The 21,015-nt window shown below is 37.7% G+C and overlaps 1 protein-coding gene across 2 annotated transcripts in view; it reads left to right on the forward strand.

The window, feature by feature from the left end:
- KCNQ1 (potassium voltage-gated channel subfamily Q member 1) overlaps positions 1–21,015 on the forward strand; it is a 329,750-nt gene that overhangs the window by 75,254 nt on the left and 233,481 nt on the right. The window contains exons 3-10 of one of the 2 annotated variants that reach the window (XM_084208526.1): positions 2,991–3,117; positions 4,914–4,992; positions 5,897–5,993; positions 6,534–6,674; positions 13,626–13,736; positions 16,177–16,272; positions 18,476–18,592; positions 19,627–19,768. In XM_084208526.1, coding sequence (XP_084064652.1) covers positions 2,991–3,117; positions 4,914–4,992; positions 5,897–5,993; positions 6,534–6,674; positions 13,626–13,736; positions 16,177–16,272; positions 18,476–18,592; positions 19,627–19,768 — 910 coding nt within the window. Of the gene's footprint in view, positions 1–2,990; positions 3,118–4,913; positions 4,993–5,896; positions 5,994–6,533; positions 6,675–13,625; positions 13,737–16,176; positions 16,273–18,475; positions 18,599–19,626; positions 19,769–21,015 lie in introns of both variants that reach the window. The other variant, XM_084208525.1, reaches the window with a different exon arrangement.

Consider the following 21,015-nt stretch of genomic DNA (forward strand, 5'->3'; position numbering starts at 1 on the left):
TCTTGTCTACAAGTTTCTGGCCACTAATATAAGAGCCCACAGACAGAAATTCATCAGCCTCCCCCACCCCCAGGAGGCTACTTATTAGATTTATGCGACGCAAGATATTAAAACCACTTTTGTCTGTCACAGAGCCACGGGCAGGGGAGGGGGAATTTGCCAGTTGCTAATGGATACCTGGCGTTTTTGTGTATGACCATGAAGAACAGCTTGTGCACTTTCACCCCCGATGTTCCCTGAATAACTTGGGTCTCATTTAGGTCAATAAGCCTTTATCAAAACGTCAGGAGTGAAAAATGTGTCTTGGTGTAAGCCGACTGGTCGTTCCCTCCAGTCAGCGGAGTCTATAGGACAATCAGTGTTCTCTGAGCTTGTCTGCATGTCACGCAAAGAGCTGGGTGACAGTAACCATTGAGTGCGTGTCTGTCGCATTGTCTTTGGGACAGCCCCCATTTGCATACTTGCCGGTGTGCCTGTTAGCCAATGAACCATGGAGGGCTTTAGGAAGCATACGCTGCGCACTGCTCCCATGCAAATTCCCTGCGCGGGGAATGCTCTCTTCTTTACAGCACAACCCGGGCTTTCTCTTCATGCCTTCCTCCTGTAAAACTGAAACTGTCATCCTGACAGTCCACAGTGCTCTTTGTGGTTCCATTGTGCTAAAATGTTACCTTGGTAAGCAAAGAAAAAGTCAACTTTTTTCCCTTCGTTTGCTTTTAGCAATTGCTTTTGGGGGTATCTAATGGTATTATCTGTGCTATCACACATGATGCGAAGCCTTATATATATCTCTCCTTATATACCCTTATATATCCCTTCCTATCCCTTCCTCAGATGAGCTATTTTGAATGAAGGACAGCTTTTGCTTTCTCTGTGGATGGGATTGTCTTTTGTAAAGGGAATTTCCTCCATGGTGGTGATGAAGGGAAATCTACTAGTCCTCTGCAAAAGAAAGAGCGCTTGGATATTAGGGTTTATTGACGAGGTCTGTGAAAGAAATGCAGTCACCTGATCAGAGAAGATGCTCCTATGCTCCTCGGGTGCTCTAATTTCTGTGACAATTCCACAGGACCTCATGTCAAGCAGAGCTCATAATTCTCCCATTTGGTTTTGGTTCATAAGTGACATTAGACCGGACAAAGGGAAAGTTTCATTGCGTTTGGAGCTTGTCATAAGACACAGGGTTTCCTTAAAGCATCTGGTGCAGCTGCTGTTTCTTTCAATTTATGATGTTCGTTATGTCTTTAACGTATTGGAAAATATTTACAATAGTTGAATTTTAAAGTAAAAGAAATGGTGGAGGGTTCTGGTGGATCCTTTTGGAAGGAAGGAATCTGTAGAAAAGATTCTTGGCTGGATTGAAGGGTCTGTTTGTTATAACCAATGCTCTTGCTAGTTCTATTTTATCTTAAAAATCTACCTTGAATGCATGTGACTTTAAACAGTTGTGATAGCTGTTCTACTGCATCTGTCATCTTGCATAGGTTATGAGACATTGAAATTAAGGGAAAGAGCCCTGGCTCATGTTCTACTATCTTGGTTAGAAATGTCACAAAGTGGAACTTCAACACTTTCTTGCCCTGAGATGAACAGGGTTTTTATGCCATCAAGATGTTTTAGAGATACAAAAATATTATAGCAAAGTCAACTGATGCCTAACCTTTTCCCCATTATTTTTACTGTGTACGGCCATATTATTTTGGCTCAGTATTCAGGGCAGTGTCCCATGCATTTTTAAAGGTGATAATGACACTCATTCATCTTGACTAAACTAGGGCTGTGTTCTTGCTATTTCAGTCAATTAAGAAAATAATCATAGGTACCACCTTGAGTCCCATTTGCCAATTTGTTATGCAAAACAGCAGTGAAGCCTGCAGACATGTGAGAGGGGTGGATAGAATGTTCAACAGCACATTGTGTTCTCTGCAGTTGCTCTTTATGTGAAATCACACTTTGAAATAAGGGGCTCATTCTCTTTTTCTGCACTGACCTGTGTAACTGTGACATGTCGAGACTGGTTTCTCAGCTGCGCTCTTACTTTATGCCATGTGTTGTGTGTTTTCAATGACAAGCCACTCTTACCATTTCAATAAGTGGATTTTGTTGTTGGCTCTGATGGGGAATGCGACCATTTATTAATTGAGTTGGCCAATGAGGGAGGATTGCAGCTCCCTGGTACACAAGGAAACTACGCTGGGTATGCCATGCTTATCTAGTTTGCGGAAAGCCCGAGGTTTATCTGCACATTGATGATGTTCCAAATGGGACCTAACTGTACCTCTGGCCAAGCAGCAAGAATATCAAGTGTCTTTGGAATCTGTCACCTGGGAGGCATTTCCAAAGTCACACCTTAGTATAGGTGAGTAGTTTATAAGTAGCTTGGTACCAGCAGTGCTGCAGAACTAGATCTCTGTTTCTACTGAAGTCCCTAAATGCTGACAAGAGGATGGGGAAGTTGTATTAGAGAGCTCACTTTGTCTTCAGTGTACCTGGAGACTGACATTTTGGTGATGGATACTAGAAGCCTTTGTCAATCCGTGAGAGCTTAAAGGGAGACTGAAAACGTATAAATAAGGGGGAAGTTGAGCTGATCTGGTGGGTGGTACATGAAGCACACCTCTTCTTGAAATGAAATAAACTAGCAAAATGCTCATCTTCTAAATACAGACTCTGCTTGTTTGCTTTGGCTCAGTCAGGAAACCTTTTGTTTGAATTAGACCAAGTGAATTGTGCAGAATGGTTTTCAGTTTTACTATGTGTAGACAAGCCAAACTACATGCAATCAAAGTATTTCAATTTGCTCCTCATATTTTCTTTCTCTACTCTTACAGGTTTTTCTATTTTACTTCAGATCATTTTTGGTATAGTTGATATATTTGTCACCTTCCTAATTTTACATTTTATTTATTGCTTTCTAATACATTCTGAAAAGAGATGAAAAACATACATGGAGTAGAAAATTAACCTAGTTCCCCATGTGTTTGTTTTAGGAAATTGTATTAGTGGTATTCTTTGGAACAGAGTATGTGGTTCGGCTATGGTCAGCAGGATGCCGCAGTAAATACGTTGGAATATGGGGAAGGCTTCGTTTTGCTAGGAAGCCTATTTCAATCATTGGTGAGTATGCAGAGCTTGCAAAGTCAATGTAAACAATTAGTAAAGCTTGCCCTAAAGGCTTTTAGAAGTTGAACTTGTGTAGCAGTTGAAGCCAAGTTAGAGTGGGAGCTCTTGTCATTAGTGTGAATGTAGATCTGAATTTCCTTTCAGGAACTCATGGCACTGTCATTTGAGAACAAATGTAGCTTGGTTTGTTTTTCCAGAAGAGCAGAGTGTTTTCTTTTCAGAAGTGATCTTAAGCTTTGCCAGGAATAAGTCTTGGCTGTGGTCTTGTCTCCTGTGACCTGAGGATCCCAGATACTGTACAAGAGCTACAACTATATTTTTTCAAAGATACTGAACAGCCTTTTTTCTCCCCTTAGCAGCCATTTGACTAGTTTATTATGAGCTTATTTTGCACTCTAATTGAGCTGTGTGTCACATGGTAGAGTGCAATAGATGCACTGCAGTTGCTTTGTGTATCAGTTGAATTCAAATATGGTTTTCAGTGATGCATTTGGAGCTGGACACCTCAATTCCATTGGGATTCAATTGGCTTCCTAAAATGACTTAAGGGTTCCTGGAAATTACATCCAAATATGCAATATATGTCACTAATCATTGTTTTTTTAGAATGCTTGTCATTAATTTTAACAGTTTCACCAAAAGAAACATAATTCAAAATCAATCTGTATTTTCTTAGCCAGCATTGAAAAAACAGTGTAAAGACCCTTTCCCTGTACTTAAGCACCTGAAATATCTATGGACTAGATAAATCAATCAGGCATTGGAAGAGGAGTATTGTTGTGGAAGAATAGTAATTCTTGTTCTGCGACATTTTCCCCTACTCAGATGTTATACGTTGTTGAATGCAGGACATAGGTTTCCATAAACTATCTACAGTTTTGCTGAATATAAATGACAAAATTTTGTACTTGGGAATTTTGTCAATTATAAAATTGATTTAGCTCCTCTGTGCATCCATCCATATATATATATATATATATATGTGTGTATGCGTGTGTATATATGTATATGCATGTATATATATCTATGTGTGTGTGTATATATATATATAAAAATAGCAACTGCATCTCAGATGTGACTGCAGCTATAAGATGACTTTGACTGCATCTTCACCCTCTGGCCTCAATCAATTTCTCTCAAGTGCTAGAACACTAAGCATTCTGAAACATCATCCAAATTAATTCAGTTTGGAAAGCAAAATGTAGTTCCGCTGTCCCAGATATGGATCAAGAACTATTTAATTCTCCAAAATAAAGAGTTCCTTTCCAAAATGTACTAGGCCTGAGGCATATAGATTTAGAGTACAGTACTGACTGACTTAAACTAAATTAGACTCATACCCTAATTTCAGTTTTCACTCCCTTTTAGACCTGGACAGATGAAATGATAGTAAGGCAATTTTCTTAAAAATGAAATAAACCTCAAACTCTCTGTCAATTAAAATCCTGTCTAAGCACAGAAGAGAAAATAAGATTTGGAGAAGAGAGAATAGATGGAAACTGCTGAAATTCCTCCTGGGTTAAAGCTAATAGGGATTCCAGGCTGCTTGACAGTAACTCCTTGTTCATCTAGGCTGTGGTCAGCTTGGACCCAGTACAACCTTTCCATGATACCACATGATGGGATTTTTTTTTTATATGCCACAATTGAGATCTCTTGATATAAAACCAAAAATATTAAGTAGGAGTGACTGTTCAACTTGTTAAAGTAATATGGTCTTTGGTTCTAGTAGTCTTTCAGAAGTATTGTAAGATGCTGCTAATTTTCTTCAATTGACTTTTGTTTTCCAGATTTAATTGTAGTTGTTGCTTCCATGATAGTTCTTTGTGTGGGCTCTAAAGGTCAAGTCTTTGCAACCTCTGCTATCAGGTAATTATATGCAATAAAAGAAAGTGGTGCTGTCTGAGCAAGGTGGCGTTTCTTCTTTTGTTTTAACTTACCTCCTGTTTCAATTCTTGCAGGAAAAAATGAGTCACTGCCCAGTATCATGTAATAGAGCAGATGACTGATCATATATTGGTGATCCCATAAAGTGTAGGGGAGATAAAATTTTGTGGTAACACTTTTATAGTTAGTGGGGATAGAGAAGCTCATTCTCCTTGCCCCAGCTAGGTGGGTTCTACCCAAATCCTGGTTTAGTTTTATAGCAATTCATTGATGCTTGATATCTCTGACATTTTCAAGATGCTTCTTTATAAAATGTCTGTGGTTGTGAATTCCTGATGGACTGAATCCGCCTTGTGCTCAGGAAGGTCACACCACTTGGTTTTCCTGGATGAATGGTGTGCTTTGCTATTCACACTAGTTGCAGCTATGCTCCGGGATTGCAGTGACTCCCATAAAAAGAATATTTTAAAATATTACTGGACTGTCTGGTTCAAATTGCCTATGAAATTCCTCAAAGATAAGGAAATCAGATCTTCAGTTAGCTGGTTCCATATTTTGTTTTCCATCCTGGTGAGCAAGTCAAGTATGAGTTGGTGAATGATTTCCAGAGTGTCTTCAGTTTGTGTCCAAAATTCCTGAATCCTTGAGTTATCCTTACTAGCCATGTGTACAAAGGTCAGTTCTTCCATTGGATGGTCTCCCCAGATTGTCTTCATAACAAGAAGAAAGATTGGTGAGTGGGGTGAAAAGACACTGGCTACTGAGTCTAACATAAAATACTCTGTGTCTCTTAAAACTGTGCTTTGGAAGGCAGAGTTCCCTTTTCCACCTCTGTTTCTTCCCTTGTGTGTTTGGCCTTTTAATTAATTTGACAATTGTGTTCCAGGGGCATCCGTTTCCTGCAGATCTTACGGATGCTGCACGTTGACCGTCAGGGCGGTACCTGGAGGCTGCTGGGGTCGGTGGTGTTCATACACAGACAGGTGAGTTTGGGAAGTCTGAGGAGTGGCACAGCCCATGCCAAAGCTCTTATATTCAGAACAGCATACATTCAGCCCTGCTGCTGATATCACTTACATTTAGTGTGGAGGCAGGTAGTCATTTATTTTAACCAAGTGTGGTTGTTCTGCCTTATGTTCACTGCCACTTTGGCAAATTTTGACTTGCAGTTGGACTCAACAACAGGAAATGAGACTTCTGAAAACTAGTCCTAATAGTTCCCAAAATATGTATCTAAATTCCAGAGTTGTTTTGAATCTGACACTGTTTGAAAAAATTACCAAGCTACTTTTTGGTGGCCAGAAGGTTAAGAAGTCCTGCGTGGCGAGGTTGTTTTGATGCTTTGTTGTCTGTGGATCTCAGTGGATTTTTTGTTAATTTGCATAGCCAACGCTCAGTGTCAGTATTTTTTAATTTCTGAAATCACAATTTTCCCTTCCAGTTATCCTTTATAACCCATCAATGTTAAGAAATTTATGTGTCTCAATGAGATAATAATGCCATTTTTTTGATTCTCTTTGCAGGAGCTGATAACTACACTCTACATTGGGTTTCTGGGCCTGATTTTTTCCTCCTATTTTGTGTACCTGGCTGAGAAAGATGCTGTAAATGATTCCGGAGAAACAGAGTTTGGCAGCTATGCAGACGCCCTGTGGTGGGGAGTAGTAAGTATGGCAATTTCACATGTTAACACTGTCCAATGAGGAGTAAAATTCAAGCAAACATGGAGTAAGAAAAGCTCTTTGAAACAGCTTCTTACTGCTTCAATACACTTTCATGGAATTTGTAATTCTGTGACACTACAAAAATACTATAGAAGATCAGTAATATTATGTGGTGTTTATGGTCTCATGTGATCTAAAGTGATCACATTACACTTAAAAAAGGTAAAAACTCGTGTTCTATTTCTTTATCCTGTGTTCCCTACTAGTACGGTGATTATTTCTTGCTGCCTTTGTCATGGTAGTGTTCTACTGTCTAAGATGGTAAGAGTCTTGCTAACTCAGGGCTAGTTTTTTTGAGAGGGCTGTGGTGTTTAGGTTTTCTTTGTCCATCCTTTGTTGGGTTGGGCTTTTTTCGTTAGAACAGTTATCTGTGTTTTGCAGTTTGACCTGTGACTGTATTTCCCAGTTTATTCAGAATGGACTAATTCTAGAGCAAGAAGCATCTAAGATAGATAGGAAATTCAGGGACAGGATTCTTCTAAAGTGGTTATATTGCTTTGGGAGCCACTTAGTGTCTCTACACAGCATTTGTCTGTGCTTTATTGTAACCATCTTGTTTAGAGATTTCTCAGCTTGTTCTAAGGTGCTACCACAACTTAGGTGTAGATGTATCTTTAGTTCTGGTAGTGAAGTTCTCCTTTATTGGTATTGCTAGTGACAGTGTCTCTGTTTATTGTATGTATTTACTGGTGTGGCAGCTCTATGCTGGGGTTATATTTTCATAAACATTTTAATTTTGTTGCTTCTGCTAGTAACTATTCCCTCATTTGTTCTCAAAGGATATACAAGTACTAGATTGGCAATTTTGTTCTGGGATTTCCCATCTGTAATTGTTCTCATTTCTGTTTCCTATTGCAGTTCAAAGAAAATTACTTTTTGGAAGCTGCTTTTCCTTGTCATTAGCATTCAAGCAATGGCTTTTTTAAATCTCCTTTAATTCTATTAGCTTGATCAAACAAACTGTCATCAGTAAGTGCTGCAGATCTTTGAAATGCATAGACATCACTGATAACATACTTGCACTTTCAAAATGTGCTGATCTTCTAGAGCTTTTTCTTTGCTGCTTAAAATCAAAAGGCATTGTTTCTCTTTTTTTTTTCCATTTAAAATATTGCTAACTACTAAGTCTTCTGTATAGGAGTGAAAGGACTAACACCTCCATTTCAATAATAAAATACATACATGTATTTAAGAATATATATTAAGAAATATTTTTAATAAACCTCTGCATGTGTGTGCTTATATAGTCTTCTCTTTTCAAACCATCACTTGCTGTTTCAGGAAGGAAAGAGCCAGTGATGAGCAAATCCACTGCAGGTCTGCTGGTGCTGAGATGCATATGTAGCCCTTTTTGAATACAACAGGTCTTGTTTTGTTGTATTGTTTTGCTGCTATGATCTGCTTTAGAATTCTTTCTTCTTGCTGTCTGCCATGGCTAAATACAGGCTTTCTTAGGACCAGAAGACTTACTGTGTAGCACAAGAAAGTGGCTTTCTGTCAAGCAGCTTTTTTCAGTGCTTTCATGTCATTATGGCATTTTTATTTTCCACTACATTGGTCAGATGACTCAGTAATTAACAGTGGCAGATGTAGCTGCATTTAAAAACACATGCTGTCATTGGTGTTGCCATTAAAAACTGAATATGTGACAGACCAGATTGGCTTACTAATAATACAGTAAAACCTCCCATAGAAGCAACAAGATCTGTCAGGATATTGAAATATTCTCCTTTCAGGGAATTATTTTTCAGCTAATAGGTGTGCCAGTTATTTTGTCTTCCTAATTACAGTTTTGTCTTTATTTTGTCTTCCTCATTAAATGTATTGATTAATGATAATATTTTTTCTCTGTTGTAGCCTCTGTTGTGTTGCAGCATGCCACATGAAGTGTGAGTCTGCATTCAATGAACACATAATGTAATTTCTTTAATATTAAAAGTCGAATTAGGTGTCCTTGTTCTGCTCTAACACACTTCCACTAACTGCTAAGAAGATTTAGCAGAACAAAACTGAGATGGATTCAGGTCCATCCATTTCTGATTTCTTGATAGTGTAATATTCTCATTCTTTGTGCTAGGGGAAAAACCCATAAAGTTAGGACAGAGAAGTTAACCCACAGAAGCTGTGGATGTCCCATCCCTGACAGTGTTCAAGCCAGGTTGGATGGGGCTCTGAGCAACCTGGTCTAGTGGGAGGTGTCCCTGCCTATCTCAGGGGGCTGGAACTAGGTGGTCTTTAAGGTTTCTTCCAACCCAGACCATTCCATGATTCTCTGACTAGCTGGGAAGTCTATTAGGAAGGATTCTTCCTAACAGAGGTCTTAAACTCATACAAAAACCTTCTCAAGTGCTAGATCTTGAAAGTTTCAGTTACGTTTAGCCAGAATTTTCTGAATTGCTTAAACGCCACAAATTCTGGTCAATGAAAATCTGTTTTCAGCTAACTCTGCAGAAGAGGATAATTCACAGTTCCTGTCTCAGACACCATCATAAATAAGTGATCTCTTTTCTCTGAAAGTGCACTTACCTGACATAGTAGAGAATGCTTCAAAAAGTCCTTGGCAGTGTTTTCACATCCCTTTTCTCACTCTCCAGCACTGTACTTTTTTGTTATCTCAGTTTGTGTGTGCGCTGCTAAGCAAGTTCTTTGGGCAGCTGTAACAGAATATGCAACATAGCTGAAGTAAACCATATAAAAGGTCTGTGCTACCACAACTAAACTTTAATTTAAGTGTGTTACCAGCACTTAAGCTGCATCTGGAGTTGGGTACTTTCATATTGCTGTGCTTTACTGACTGTAGGCAGACCCCTAGGGTGCATAACTTGTAATTAAATGTTCTTCATTGTCACTGTTGTTATTTATAAGTCTCTATTGCTTTTCCATTTTCATATATAAATTGGCTTCCTGGGCTTTATTTGAATTTCCTTGAGAACTCTTGACTGTAGCTATTTGCCATGTTAGTTATGGGCTTCTTGAAGAAACCTAAGGTTACCTTATGGCATAAAGAGTTGTCTGTATTATTGCTGCTTTTGAAGGCACTGCAAGCTGTATAAATTCTGCCACTGGCAGGATATCTGTACATCTTTCAAAAATTAGTTTTAGCAAGTAAAATAAATGTAATGTGGTGCATCTTTCAGTTCTCCAGTGCCAGTATTCAAAATTAGTCTGCATATATTGTCTGTCATGTCCAGACTGACAGTTTTAAAGACCTTACATAGATTCAAGACCAATAAAACCAGGAAAACATTAAAAATAAAATTTAAAAAACAGACACTTAAAAAAATAGGATAAGTGTTCTCATTGAATCTGTCATGATGGTCAAAGATGACCATCTTTAGAAAGCATTACCTGCTCACTGTCTCTGGGGGTTTTGTGGGTCTTAGTGTTTGCTTGTGAGTTTTGGTGGTGGTGTTTTTTACTCCCCCTCCCTCTCTCCTTCAGCATTCATTTCAATCCTATCTCAGAGCAAATGAGAGGAGCTCTGCTTTTGATATCCCCTGAATAAACACACAATTTCCAACCTTCACTTTGGAACAAACATGCCTCAGAAAAACTGTGCTAATAGTCTCTTTGATCATGAACACTATTTCCAAAAGCAATTATTGGCTATACCCATGCATGGATATTTCTCTGTGCCTTTTGCTTTGAATTGAAGCAAGCAGTTTTCCAAAGAACAGCTTTACTTGAGGATTTCTTGTTCCTTTAATTATTTCAGCTTAGAAGATAGGCAAAGGACCAAATTCAACAAAACATTTACAAGTTTGTTTACTCCTAAGCATAAACAAAACAATGTCCTGTTTAGTAAAGCCCATCAATATGTGCTAAATGTAAATGGAAAATCAAAGCTGGGGGGAAACTTTGGTGAAACATTAAAGGAAATTCCACTCAAAATTGCACGTGCATAAAACTTCTGCTAAATTAAAAGTAATCTGACTTAATTTATAAAACAGTTGGACATAAATTTTAAAAAATAGCTTCGTGAAAAGTGAGATCACAGATCTTGTGTTATTCAGAACGCTTTTCTCCACTCTTCTCAATTAAAAAGGCTGTAGTGAGCTGTACACTGACTTCAGTGTTTGACAGAAGGGAACGTGTCATTTCTAGTTTCTATGTGGTTTACAAGTGTACCAGCTACACACCTGTGACATCCTTTGTTAAAAAAAATTCTGGTTTGGGGGATTATGTGTTTGGATTGTTTGTGGGTGTTGTTTAGTTTAGGAGTTGTTGGAGCAGGGAGGTGAAGATGATGAAAGATGAAGATGTTTGCAAGGCATCCCTTCCTTTTGCAGCTGCTTTTTCATCTGTGAGCTTTAACTCCAGGAGTGCTTCTAACTACATTTTGTTCCCATACTATGAACTCTTATGGGGTAGATGTGAAGAAACCTTTTAAAATTGTTACTTGCAAAGTACAGATGTAGATATTGTTACATCTAGAGATTCTTGCATTTTAGAGTGGTTTATTATTCAAATTTTCCCAGGTAGACAGCATGGATTTCATAATCAGAACATTCTTACTTAACTGATTCATTTCTTGTGCTCACTTTAGTCTGGTGTAGCCTAAAATAAAATCCTTTCCCTACTCCGTGCTGATGAAAACTACTATTTCTTCTTTCTGGGTGGGTTTTTGCTTCATATTCCCCCCTTCAGACTTTTGATTCATATGTAATAGGAACAACATTGGTCTTAATGCCTAAATCTGTGGTGATGTTCATCAGATCAAAGTTCTAAAATAGTCAGTGGATGAATATGATTTTGTTCCTAATTAAAGCAATTGTTTTACAGGCTTTTCAATGAAATTCAATGTGTGAGCTCTTGTATCAATTTAATTTCATTATGCCAACATCTTTACTATGCTAGAGTAGAGGTTGAGTCAGTATTTCCATTATAATATCCTCTTTTACAGCTGTAAAATTAGTACTGTGCTCTTTAGGGAGTTTTAATCCAGCTGTAAAAAATGACTTAGGGCAGAAACTTGGCATGTAAGATTTCAACTGCTTATATTTTGGGGAAAAAAGAAAATGCAATTTCAGAATACAATGCATTTGTAGATGGTGTAGAGTTATGAGGGCAGAGGAAAAAGTTAACTTCAGACTTTGATTTGCAACCCAGTTTCCAAAATGTTTTTTTTTTTAAAAAAAAACCATCCTAGGCAACTACCACAGGAAATACTTTTTTTGTGTTACTGATGATTCATATAAACCAATTCAGAAGGAAGAGGCAGGGATGTGGTGGGAAAGGGGAGATAAATACTTAGATGTATATGAATTCTTCTTCAGTTATACTTCAGTCAGCTCAGAAGTACCTATTTCTTTTCACATTAATATGTGTATTTCAGCATGATTTTAGTACTGTAACACAAAATAGTTATAACATTTTTCACTTACAAGGGTTTCTATTTTTTTTTCAAAAACAGAAGCATAACCTGTTATTTTCTCTCAATCTTCTCTCTAAGAAGGCATTGGAGGCCATAACTTTTCCCATATTTATATTTCCTTTTTTTATTCCATATTTTTGAAAGTGAAATTGTAATCAGGCTTTAGGATTTTTTTTGTTCAAGTCACCCTCCTATATAGGTAGGGAGATAACATCACACTTTCTTCCCTCACCGGGTCCTGAATTAAGGTAGAATTTTAACAGCAATTTCAGGAATACAGGCAAAGGTGCTTGGGTAGTTAACTCACCCTTACAGTGCTTCTGTGGGGCATGAAACAGTTTTGGAAAAAGGCCAAGTTTTGAAAATTTGTATTAAAAATTAAAAACTAATACATGAATGCTTCGAGTATCAGCAATGGGCAAGAAACCTGCAATGTGCACCATCTCCTCCAGCTGCCCCTTTTGTCCCGTGTTTGACTTGCACACAGTGACTTTGCTTAGAGGCTGGGCAAGTTCAGGACAAGCTGAGGATGGCCTGTGTGTGTGACTGTGGGATCAACATCTGTGTCCTGGGCAGTGGAAGCCCACAGGGTCAGAAGAAGGTCTGATCTGCCAACAACTGAGCTGTGCCTCAGCTGCTTGAGAGCTCCATGTGGTTTCCCATGCTCTGATTTGGTTGGCCTTCCTCGAAGTCACAGATAAAAATATCTCAAATTTACAAATTCAGAAAGAGCTGGTGACATAGGTGAATTTAAATTGCTCTCAGATGCCAAATGCATCCTCCTGCTTCAAACAAATATGTTCTTTCCTTGAGCTCATGCAAATAATGACTTATTAAGCCTTGTTATGCTACATCACTGTGGTGGTAATCTTTACTTCAGCGTTCTGAAAGGCAAACTCAACAGATGTTTCCTGCATGCGTGCTTTAAATCATCTGTTCCTGCTCTCAGTGTTTTATACGGATTGGTGATTCACTGGGCTGTGTTCAGGGTCTTTACTACATGGAAAATGTTCAGCTGTTTATACCAGTGTTATCTCTAGAGTGCTTCATGCCCGAGTGCCTGGTCACAGTGAGTGTGTGCTCTTTCCACGCAGCATTCCCAGCAAACATCTCCTGCCCACCAGTCAAATCCCCAGCTCAGAGCTGTTGGCAGCCTTTCCCTAAGGAAAGTGTGTGACGTGGGCAGGCAACCCCCATCCCAGTAACTTCATGTGCTGTCCAGTTGCCTCAGCCATGAAGACTTAGATTGATTTTACTTTGCAAGATTTAGATTTGTTTTACTTTGCAAGATTTTAAACATGTATATTGTTGTAATTCTGTTTCCTGTATGTTTTTCCATTCAGTATTAGGTGGGGAAGCAAACCTGGAAGGAAGAGTTAACCTTCATTAGTGTCACAGGCTGACAGTGGGAGTGTTAGGAGTGCTTCTTTGAAATAAATAAAAAAGGAAGAGAGAGCAACAAGCCCAAAATGCCTTGTTAATACTTGCTGTAATGCCCTCTTTATTTCTCTTTGTAGGTGACTGTTACAACTATTGGCTATGGAGATAAAGTGCCACAGACCTGGATAGGGAAGACAATTGCATCTTGTTTTTCAGTGTTTGCAATCTCATTTTTTGCACTGCCTGCGGTAGGTTATCGTGTACTTTTACAACAATTCGATGTTGATTCATTAGTTATCAGGGGAAACTTTTGTTATTGATTCTTTAACCTTTCATTTAACCTGGTTTTGTCTAAGCTCTGTGTTAAGCTTCTATATTGTAGCTGAAATTTATGTAGCCTGTAGAACAAAAGAGCTTCTAGAAGTAGCTAAATAAATATGCAGTGGTTTTTGTATGCAACAGTCGATTTGAGAAGGATTTGTATTTGGGGAAGAGATGTTTAATTCCATGTAATTTTCCCAGCCTATCTCAGAAGTGTAAAGGCAATTATTTCTAATAACTTCTTAGTGATGACTTAGTGTTGTTTTGTTTTTTTTAAGGCATTCACTCATATTTTACTCAACTGATTTGGTCCAAGGTGAACTGGAGAATTCTCATGTACATCATTCTTCTAGAAAAGCTTCCAAAAATATGTCACTGGCAGAAAGACAGTAATCAGTAGCCAGAGACACTGATGCAGTTCTTCACAAAATTAATGTCTGTCCATGGCAAAAGTCCTGTCTTCAAAAGAGACCTAGAACTGACCTTTTAAAGCCCTTATGGTGTTTTGTTTGCACTGAAAACAGGTTCTTGAGTGCTTTCAAACAAGAAACAAGGCACTTCATTTCCAAGGGTAAAATCAAAATCAGCAAAACTTGGACTGTGATTTGAAAATCCAAATACTCTGTGCCAGGTATAGCTAAGGGTGTGTTTCCCAGAAATTTAGCAATACTCCTGAATTGTGCTGTTAAAATATTTGTGCCACCTGAAGCATTCTGTTTGTGTGTTTATTTTTTCAGTTCAGGGACACAAAGAGTCATGTGAGCAGATGTTTGTGTAGTTCTAATGAAGAAGTGGTGGGGATGGTGCAGAATAGATAAGAATACTTTTATGCCAGTACCATCACAAAAGTTCTTCACAGCATGAAAACTCCAGTGACCTTTTAAAATTAGTTGCCTACTTTAAATATACATAATCTTTTACAGAGGAGGATAATTAAGTTTTTTAAATTCTCCAGCATCAGTTTGCCTTTAAAACATATGCTTTCCCCCCCCCTTCTAATCTCTTCCACTTTTATTTTAGAAGAGAAATCAGATAAATGAAATTATTGGTATGGAAAATGCCAAAACCTACTTTTTTTTGACTGAAGAGTGTTGGTGGTGGGGTGTTTTGTTGTTTTTTTTAAAATCAGTCTAAAATGCCACAAAAATGTTTTATAAATGATTGTGTAGCAGCCGTGCCTTCACAGCCATGTTTTATGATTACCTGTCAGATTTCCCTAACCTTTGTTGAAGTAGAACACCACCAATCACCCCTTTATTAGTGGGATTTTCCTTCCTGAGTGAAGTTGTTCCTGTTGGTTGGCCCAAGGGGAATTCAAGGTTTGAAGCTCTATTGCTGGCTTTCTTGTTGGTGTTTTGAGTAAGAGGATCTGGCTGAGATCACAGTCAAACTGATTGTAGTGGCTAAATGCAACTGGTGTGGGTTCTGGATCTGGCAATGATCCCTCATTTCCCAAATATGTGGTGTTTGAGCATCATCATCTCTTTGATCTTTACTAAATCAACATAATAGGGCATTTCATGTTCCTTTCAAAGTATTTAATGATTAATAGAGTTCTTAGAGGTTGAGCCAAGATCCCTGCCTGCTCTGATGCCTTCTACTATGTGTAGAAAAAGAATTGTGCTTTCCTTGAATAGGTGTAATCCTGCAAGACGATTTGTAAAAGATTTCATTTTCACCTGTTACTAAAACTTCTGTTAAATACACCCATACCTGTGCAAATGACCACATAAATAGCTTTGTCTTTCTTAAATTTGGACTTCATATCTATACTACATTTGGATCTAGTTCGGGTTTCACAGAGTCCAGTGCCATTAGTCCATGTCCCTTGTCCTGAGAGTGAATTAGATGGCTTTGTGTTCAACTCAGCTGGACAGTGTCTTTTTGTCTTCTTCCTCCTCTTTCCTCACTCCCACCAGGGATTAATATATGGACATAGAAATTACCATACCACAGTTAAAAGGTCTGGTGGCTTACATCATGCCCTGCCAGAGCTTTATTTCTTATAAAAATGTATTTAAGCCCATCAAATTGATTTTCCCCCCCCCCCCCATTCTGTCATTCCCCTACACAAGACTTTGTGAGACTTTTAGAGGGTATGAAATGTCATTTCTGTTTCCTTTTTTGGGTCTGAGTCCAGAAGGCTTTGCATCAGGGCATGATAGCATTCACAGTTGGCTTCAGCAAGTAAAAACTGAGACTAAAAATTTCACTGTATTAAGTCATTTCCTTGAAATAATTAGTTGGGTTTTATGATGCTGAAGTTTATTAACCCAACATAATTTGGCAATTTTATGTGGGGCTCTTTCCCTCCACTCTTACAAAAAAATTGAATAAAAGAAAAAAAAATTTTTTTTCTTTCCACAGGGAATTCTTGGTTCAGGCTTTGCCCTAAAGGTACAACAGAAACAAAGACAGAAGCATTTCAACCGTCAGATTCCAGCTGCTGCCTCACTCATACAGGTACTGAGTTCTTGCATATTGCATACTGTCATTTCTTTCCATTTATAGTAGGTTTTTTGTTGTGTTTTTTTTTTTTCCCCAAGCTGTTGGCAATTTTCCCCTCTCTGATTCCACTTAAAACTGTACAGAAATTACAGATGCAAGTTTTGGAAATCCAGTCTTTAATGTAAACTAATGAGCAGAAAAGTGCACTCCCAAATCAGTGTAAACTGTTTAATTCAGCTGGTTAAAATCAAAACTGAAAGTTATCCTGTAATTATTAAACAATTTACCTGGGGAAAGTGTTATGAAATGTTATGCTTATAGTAATGAAAAAACAAAGAGGAAGTTTCATGTGGAATTGTGCTTTTAAAAAAATACATTGCTGCTTGTGAAGACAAATGTCAAATATGCTTCAGTTGGTACAACTAAATTATTAAAAATTTCAAATTTAGGAGAAATATGTCAGAGTCTTAAATAGGAAAATTTTGTTTGGACTTTTCAGCTCTAGAATAGGTGGCTGGAAACCACTGGGATTCTTTAAAATCAGTATTTTCATGTAGAATAACTGACAGGCAGGAAAATATTGATCCCCCTGTTATAAATGCAATTGCAGTTCAGTATCAGTATGGTAGAAGAGATTTTATCCTTCATTGGAGCCGTCATCACCCTGAAGAAGAATTAACATGGTTTTATTCTAGGCTTTTCCAGGTTTCCTCCCTCTACTCAGTACCTTCTAATAGCTTTAGAAGCACAGAGATCAAATTTGAAAGGAAACTTGATATACACCATATCATTTCTTCATTCTCATATGACTTATTTCTCTAGCTTCATGAGTGAATGTGGGTTTCCAGGTCAGAATCTTTATGGAAACAGTAGCTGACTGTAAAGTTTATGCTTGAAACTAAACAGTCCCAGAGTTAATGTGAAAAAGGCCCTGGTTATAGCCAGAGATTAGCTAAAAATCTTGAGACTCGTATGGTATGGTTTTGTAAAGAACAGATTTTTTTAAGGGTCCCACTGATTCTTTTGGGAAATGAACACCAAATTATTGGGAAGCCTGAGACCGCATGTCCAGAATTGGCTCCGTCAGAAATGCTAAGGAGGAGTAAAGGATAGTTCCAGAGTACCTGTTCTTAATAGTTGTAATTATGATTTACTAATAGTCTCAGACTTCTGAATGCCCAATTCAGTAAGTGCTCTACAAATGACTTATGAAAAGATTGTTCTTAAACCAAGATGTTTGCAAAATAGGTACAAGACAAGAGAACAGCCCAGATGAGTAATTTTCTTTCCTTGTATTCCTTCTTGGTTTCTTCTAGATGTCTTTTGTTTCTTCCACTCTTCTGTTAATCATGGATGGATTTATATGGTGATACAAGTCCTTTCTTTTCCAAATGCTGTTTCTTTAGCTCTCTCATTCTGCCTTGCTTTGTTTCTTTCATCTAGGGTTTTCTGGCCTTCCCTGCTTTAGATTGTTTGTGTGTAAGTGTGTCCTTTCTTCATGTAGGAAGTGAGGATCTGCCTTTTTAATTTGGAGAGTCATTATCAATCAATTCTGTTATTTACACAGTTAAGAGAGACTGCAGTAGCATTTTCTTGTTGGTCTTGTTTCCTAGCCCTGCTTTTCCTCCCTTTTGGCTTAGAAGATGGGACTTTAATCATTATGGTTGGCAAGAGGGAGGGCTGGGTTTGGGTTTTGGCTCTTGGTTAACCACTGGTACTATTCTGTTTTGCCCACAGCTGCCTTTCTTCATATGAATATAGCCCTACTGACCACATCACAATTGCTTTTTTTTTTTCTGGTCATATTTTTGTGAAGCATGAAAGAACAATTTTTGTCTTTTTCTGAGTAGGGGTCTGTAACATAGGATGCAATAGGCAAAATGCCTGAAGTTAGGTAGGAAATTGGGGCAGAACATAAAATTTGGACCTTTTTTTGAGTCCGGTCTAGAGCTCTCTCTCACTGTTTGTTTGTTGCTACTGAGAATAAAAGTTGCACTTGAAAAGACTCATCTTTCTGTGTGGTTTCCCACTTCTAACTATGTGGTTTCTATTTACTTAATAAGAGTTCTAAACCATGCTGGGTTTGTTTCCAGAGGGTAAATTCAAGAATATCATTAAATAAAGAATGACTGACATGCTACTTGGAAGTTACTGTGTTGTACACTGAGCCACTGATCTGATTGATTAATTATTCTGTTGCTTAAAACATTTGTTCCAGACTGCCTGGAGATGCTATGCTGCAGAAAACCCAGATTCTTCGACATGGAAAATATACATTCGAAAACCTGCCAGGAATTATCATTTGCTGTCACCCAGTCCAAAACCAAAGAAATCGGTGATGGTATCAATAACTAGTGTTTCACATTATAGTAATTTGAAGATTTCAAATTAGATTGAGTTTTTTTACTCTCTAGAGATTATTTGTTCTGCTTGTTTTACAGATTATTACTTGGTTTCAAATTTTGATTTACATTTCAGTTTTGACGGTTTGAGTATACAAACTTTATAAATTAGAAGCCAATTTGCTGAATTTCCCTGAGCTTGATTTTTTATTGTATTTGGAAAAGAGTAATAATGACTTAGGCACATCAGCTAGTTACTTACCATTGTTTTTTGGAAAACTGTAAGGAAAGGTAAAAAATTAAAAGAAAATAACTTTTGTCATATTTCCAAAATAGTAACTTTTAATTGATTAAAACAAACAAACAGAACCCAACAAAGCTTCTGTTTCTTTCAGCTATTGATTTTGTGATTTTTCTAAGCTTTCATGGTAAAGACTTCTTATGCCTACATACAGTAATATTGTCATATCAACAGATTCTATAAGTTCAGAATTTATTTGTTCTAAATACAGCAACAAAACCCTTTGTCAGACTCTTTAGATTATGTAGTACACCATCCTCTGCATTGTAAGAGTATTGCACAGCAGCCTGAGGCTAATGAGAGGATGAGGAGAGGATGTTGTGCAAAAGCCTTCCCTTGTATCTCCAAGGTTCATCTAAGTTCAGTAGCAATGTATCCATTGGCTTTGTGCTGAAGGTGTGATTTATTGCATCCATAAAATGATAAAGATATTCTAGAATAGTTTGATTTATATAAGCAGCTGCATAACTAGCAGATTTTCTTTTTTTAACTGCAGACAAGGGATTTGGAAATGACAATGTGCAGAAATCTAATGATTAGCCAGTTTTGGCAGGATGAGGGGGCAACATAATGAGAAACACAGTGTAGGATCATGAAAATGTAATTCAGGCACTCCTTTAATTGGTTATAGCTCACTGGGGACAGTGTTATTATTGAAGGCCTCTCTGAAGAGACAACTCTCTGTGACTTGGTTTGAGTAATTTAATTTATGTGGGTTTTTTTTAGGTTAAAAAGAAGAAATTTAAGTTAGACAAGGACAATGGGCCTTCTTCTCCAGACAGGATGTTGGCTATACCACACATCACTTATGACCACGTGGCTGAGGACAGGAAAACTGATTTCAGTTTTGAACCATTTGAAAATTCTGGTAAGAAGCTCCATTATAAAATGTCAGTAACTGTGATGAGTTCCATGATTAGATTTGCATACAGGTCCTTTTTAGTACCTGTAGTAAAGAAGGAAAGAACAAGCTCTTGTCACTCTAAAGAAAGAATACTTTGCTTTTTTGCCTTTGGTTGCTGGCTTGTCTGGGTGAGATTTTACCATTGCTTTAATGAGCATGCTTCACTTGCAGACAAACTAAATCATTTCTCATTTCTGTCTGCTGGAAGACCTAGTTAGGCTCTTCCAGCAGGCGGACTCTTAGGCTGGTGCATACTTTCCCCAATTCTGCAATTGATTGAAATTACAGGGATTAGCTGTCAGCTTTTCCATGTGAAATTTACCCAGGATGTGTTACTATTGTGCTTGTACCTGAACCAAAAAGGATTGGTGTGCCTTGGCTGCACCAAACATAGTCTGCTACATGAAATCATCATGTGCTCATGCCATCTGCTCTGTGCAGTAGGCTGTGAATCAAGTTTTGAAAGCAGAAGTACTTAAGATAAATCTGGATCCATCTGTATTAAATGGCACTGTACAAAATGGTACAGTATGAGGAAAAAGAAGGCAGGACATTGATAATCACCTTATGATTAATAGCTTATTTTCTTTTGCTGTACTGAACTTCCAGAATAACTCTGAATTTACAATGTGGCATTTTTACAAATGTACTTTCATTGGAAGTTTTTAATGTATTGGTCAAATTTTGACAACAAGAGCAAGGTTTAATTTTTAAGGTGTGTTTTATTGATTATAGATACCTTAAGTACTTATGTTTTTTCTCCTCAAAAATTTGGCAGACATTAATAAATTTAAATGGGCTTTAAAATAAAACAGCAGTGTGGGCTGGCACTGGGCATATTTTAGTCCAAGCAGAAAGTCTTGCCTTCCTTGTACTTTTTTGGTGTGCTTGTGTTGTGTTGTTCTGCATCATCCATGCTTTTCCACTCTTTCTTGGCCTTTGCTAAGGAATGGTTGTAAATTGCATCTGGTGGTAGAAATGACATAGCTGCTAAAAGGTGGACAAGTACTGAGTGTCTCAAAATTTGAGTACAGACACCTTTCTTCAAAACAATCAAATTACAGAACAATGCTTAGAGTTGTCAAGTCCCACCTTTTACCACTAAATTTCTGAGCTGATTAAGAACAATACAATTTGATGGCAGCCTACAACTGCTATTTCAAAAGTCTGCTCTATAGCTTTCTGTAAAAGGATTTTCTCTCATTTCTTCT

This window comes from Fringilla coelebs (assembly GCF_963513975.1).
Source record: "Fringilla coelebs genome assembly, chromosome: 6".
NCBI lineage: Eukaryota > Metazoa > Chordata > Aves > Passeriformes > Fringillidae > Fringilla > Fringilla coelebs.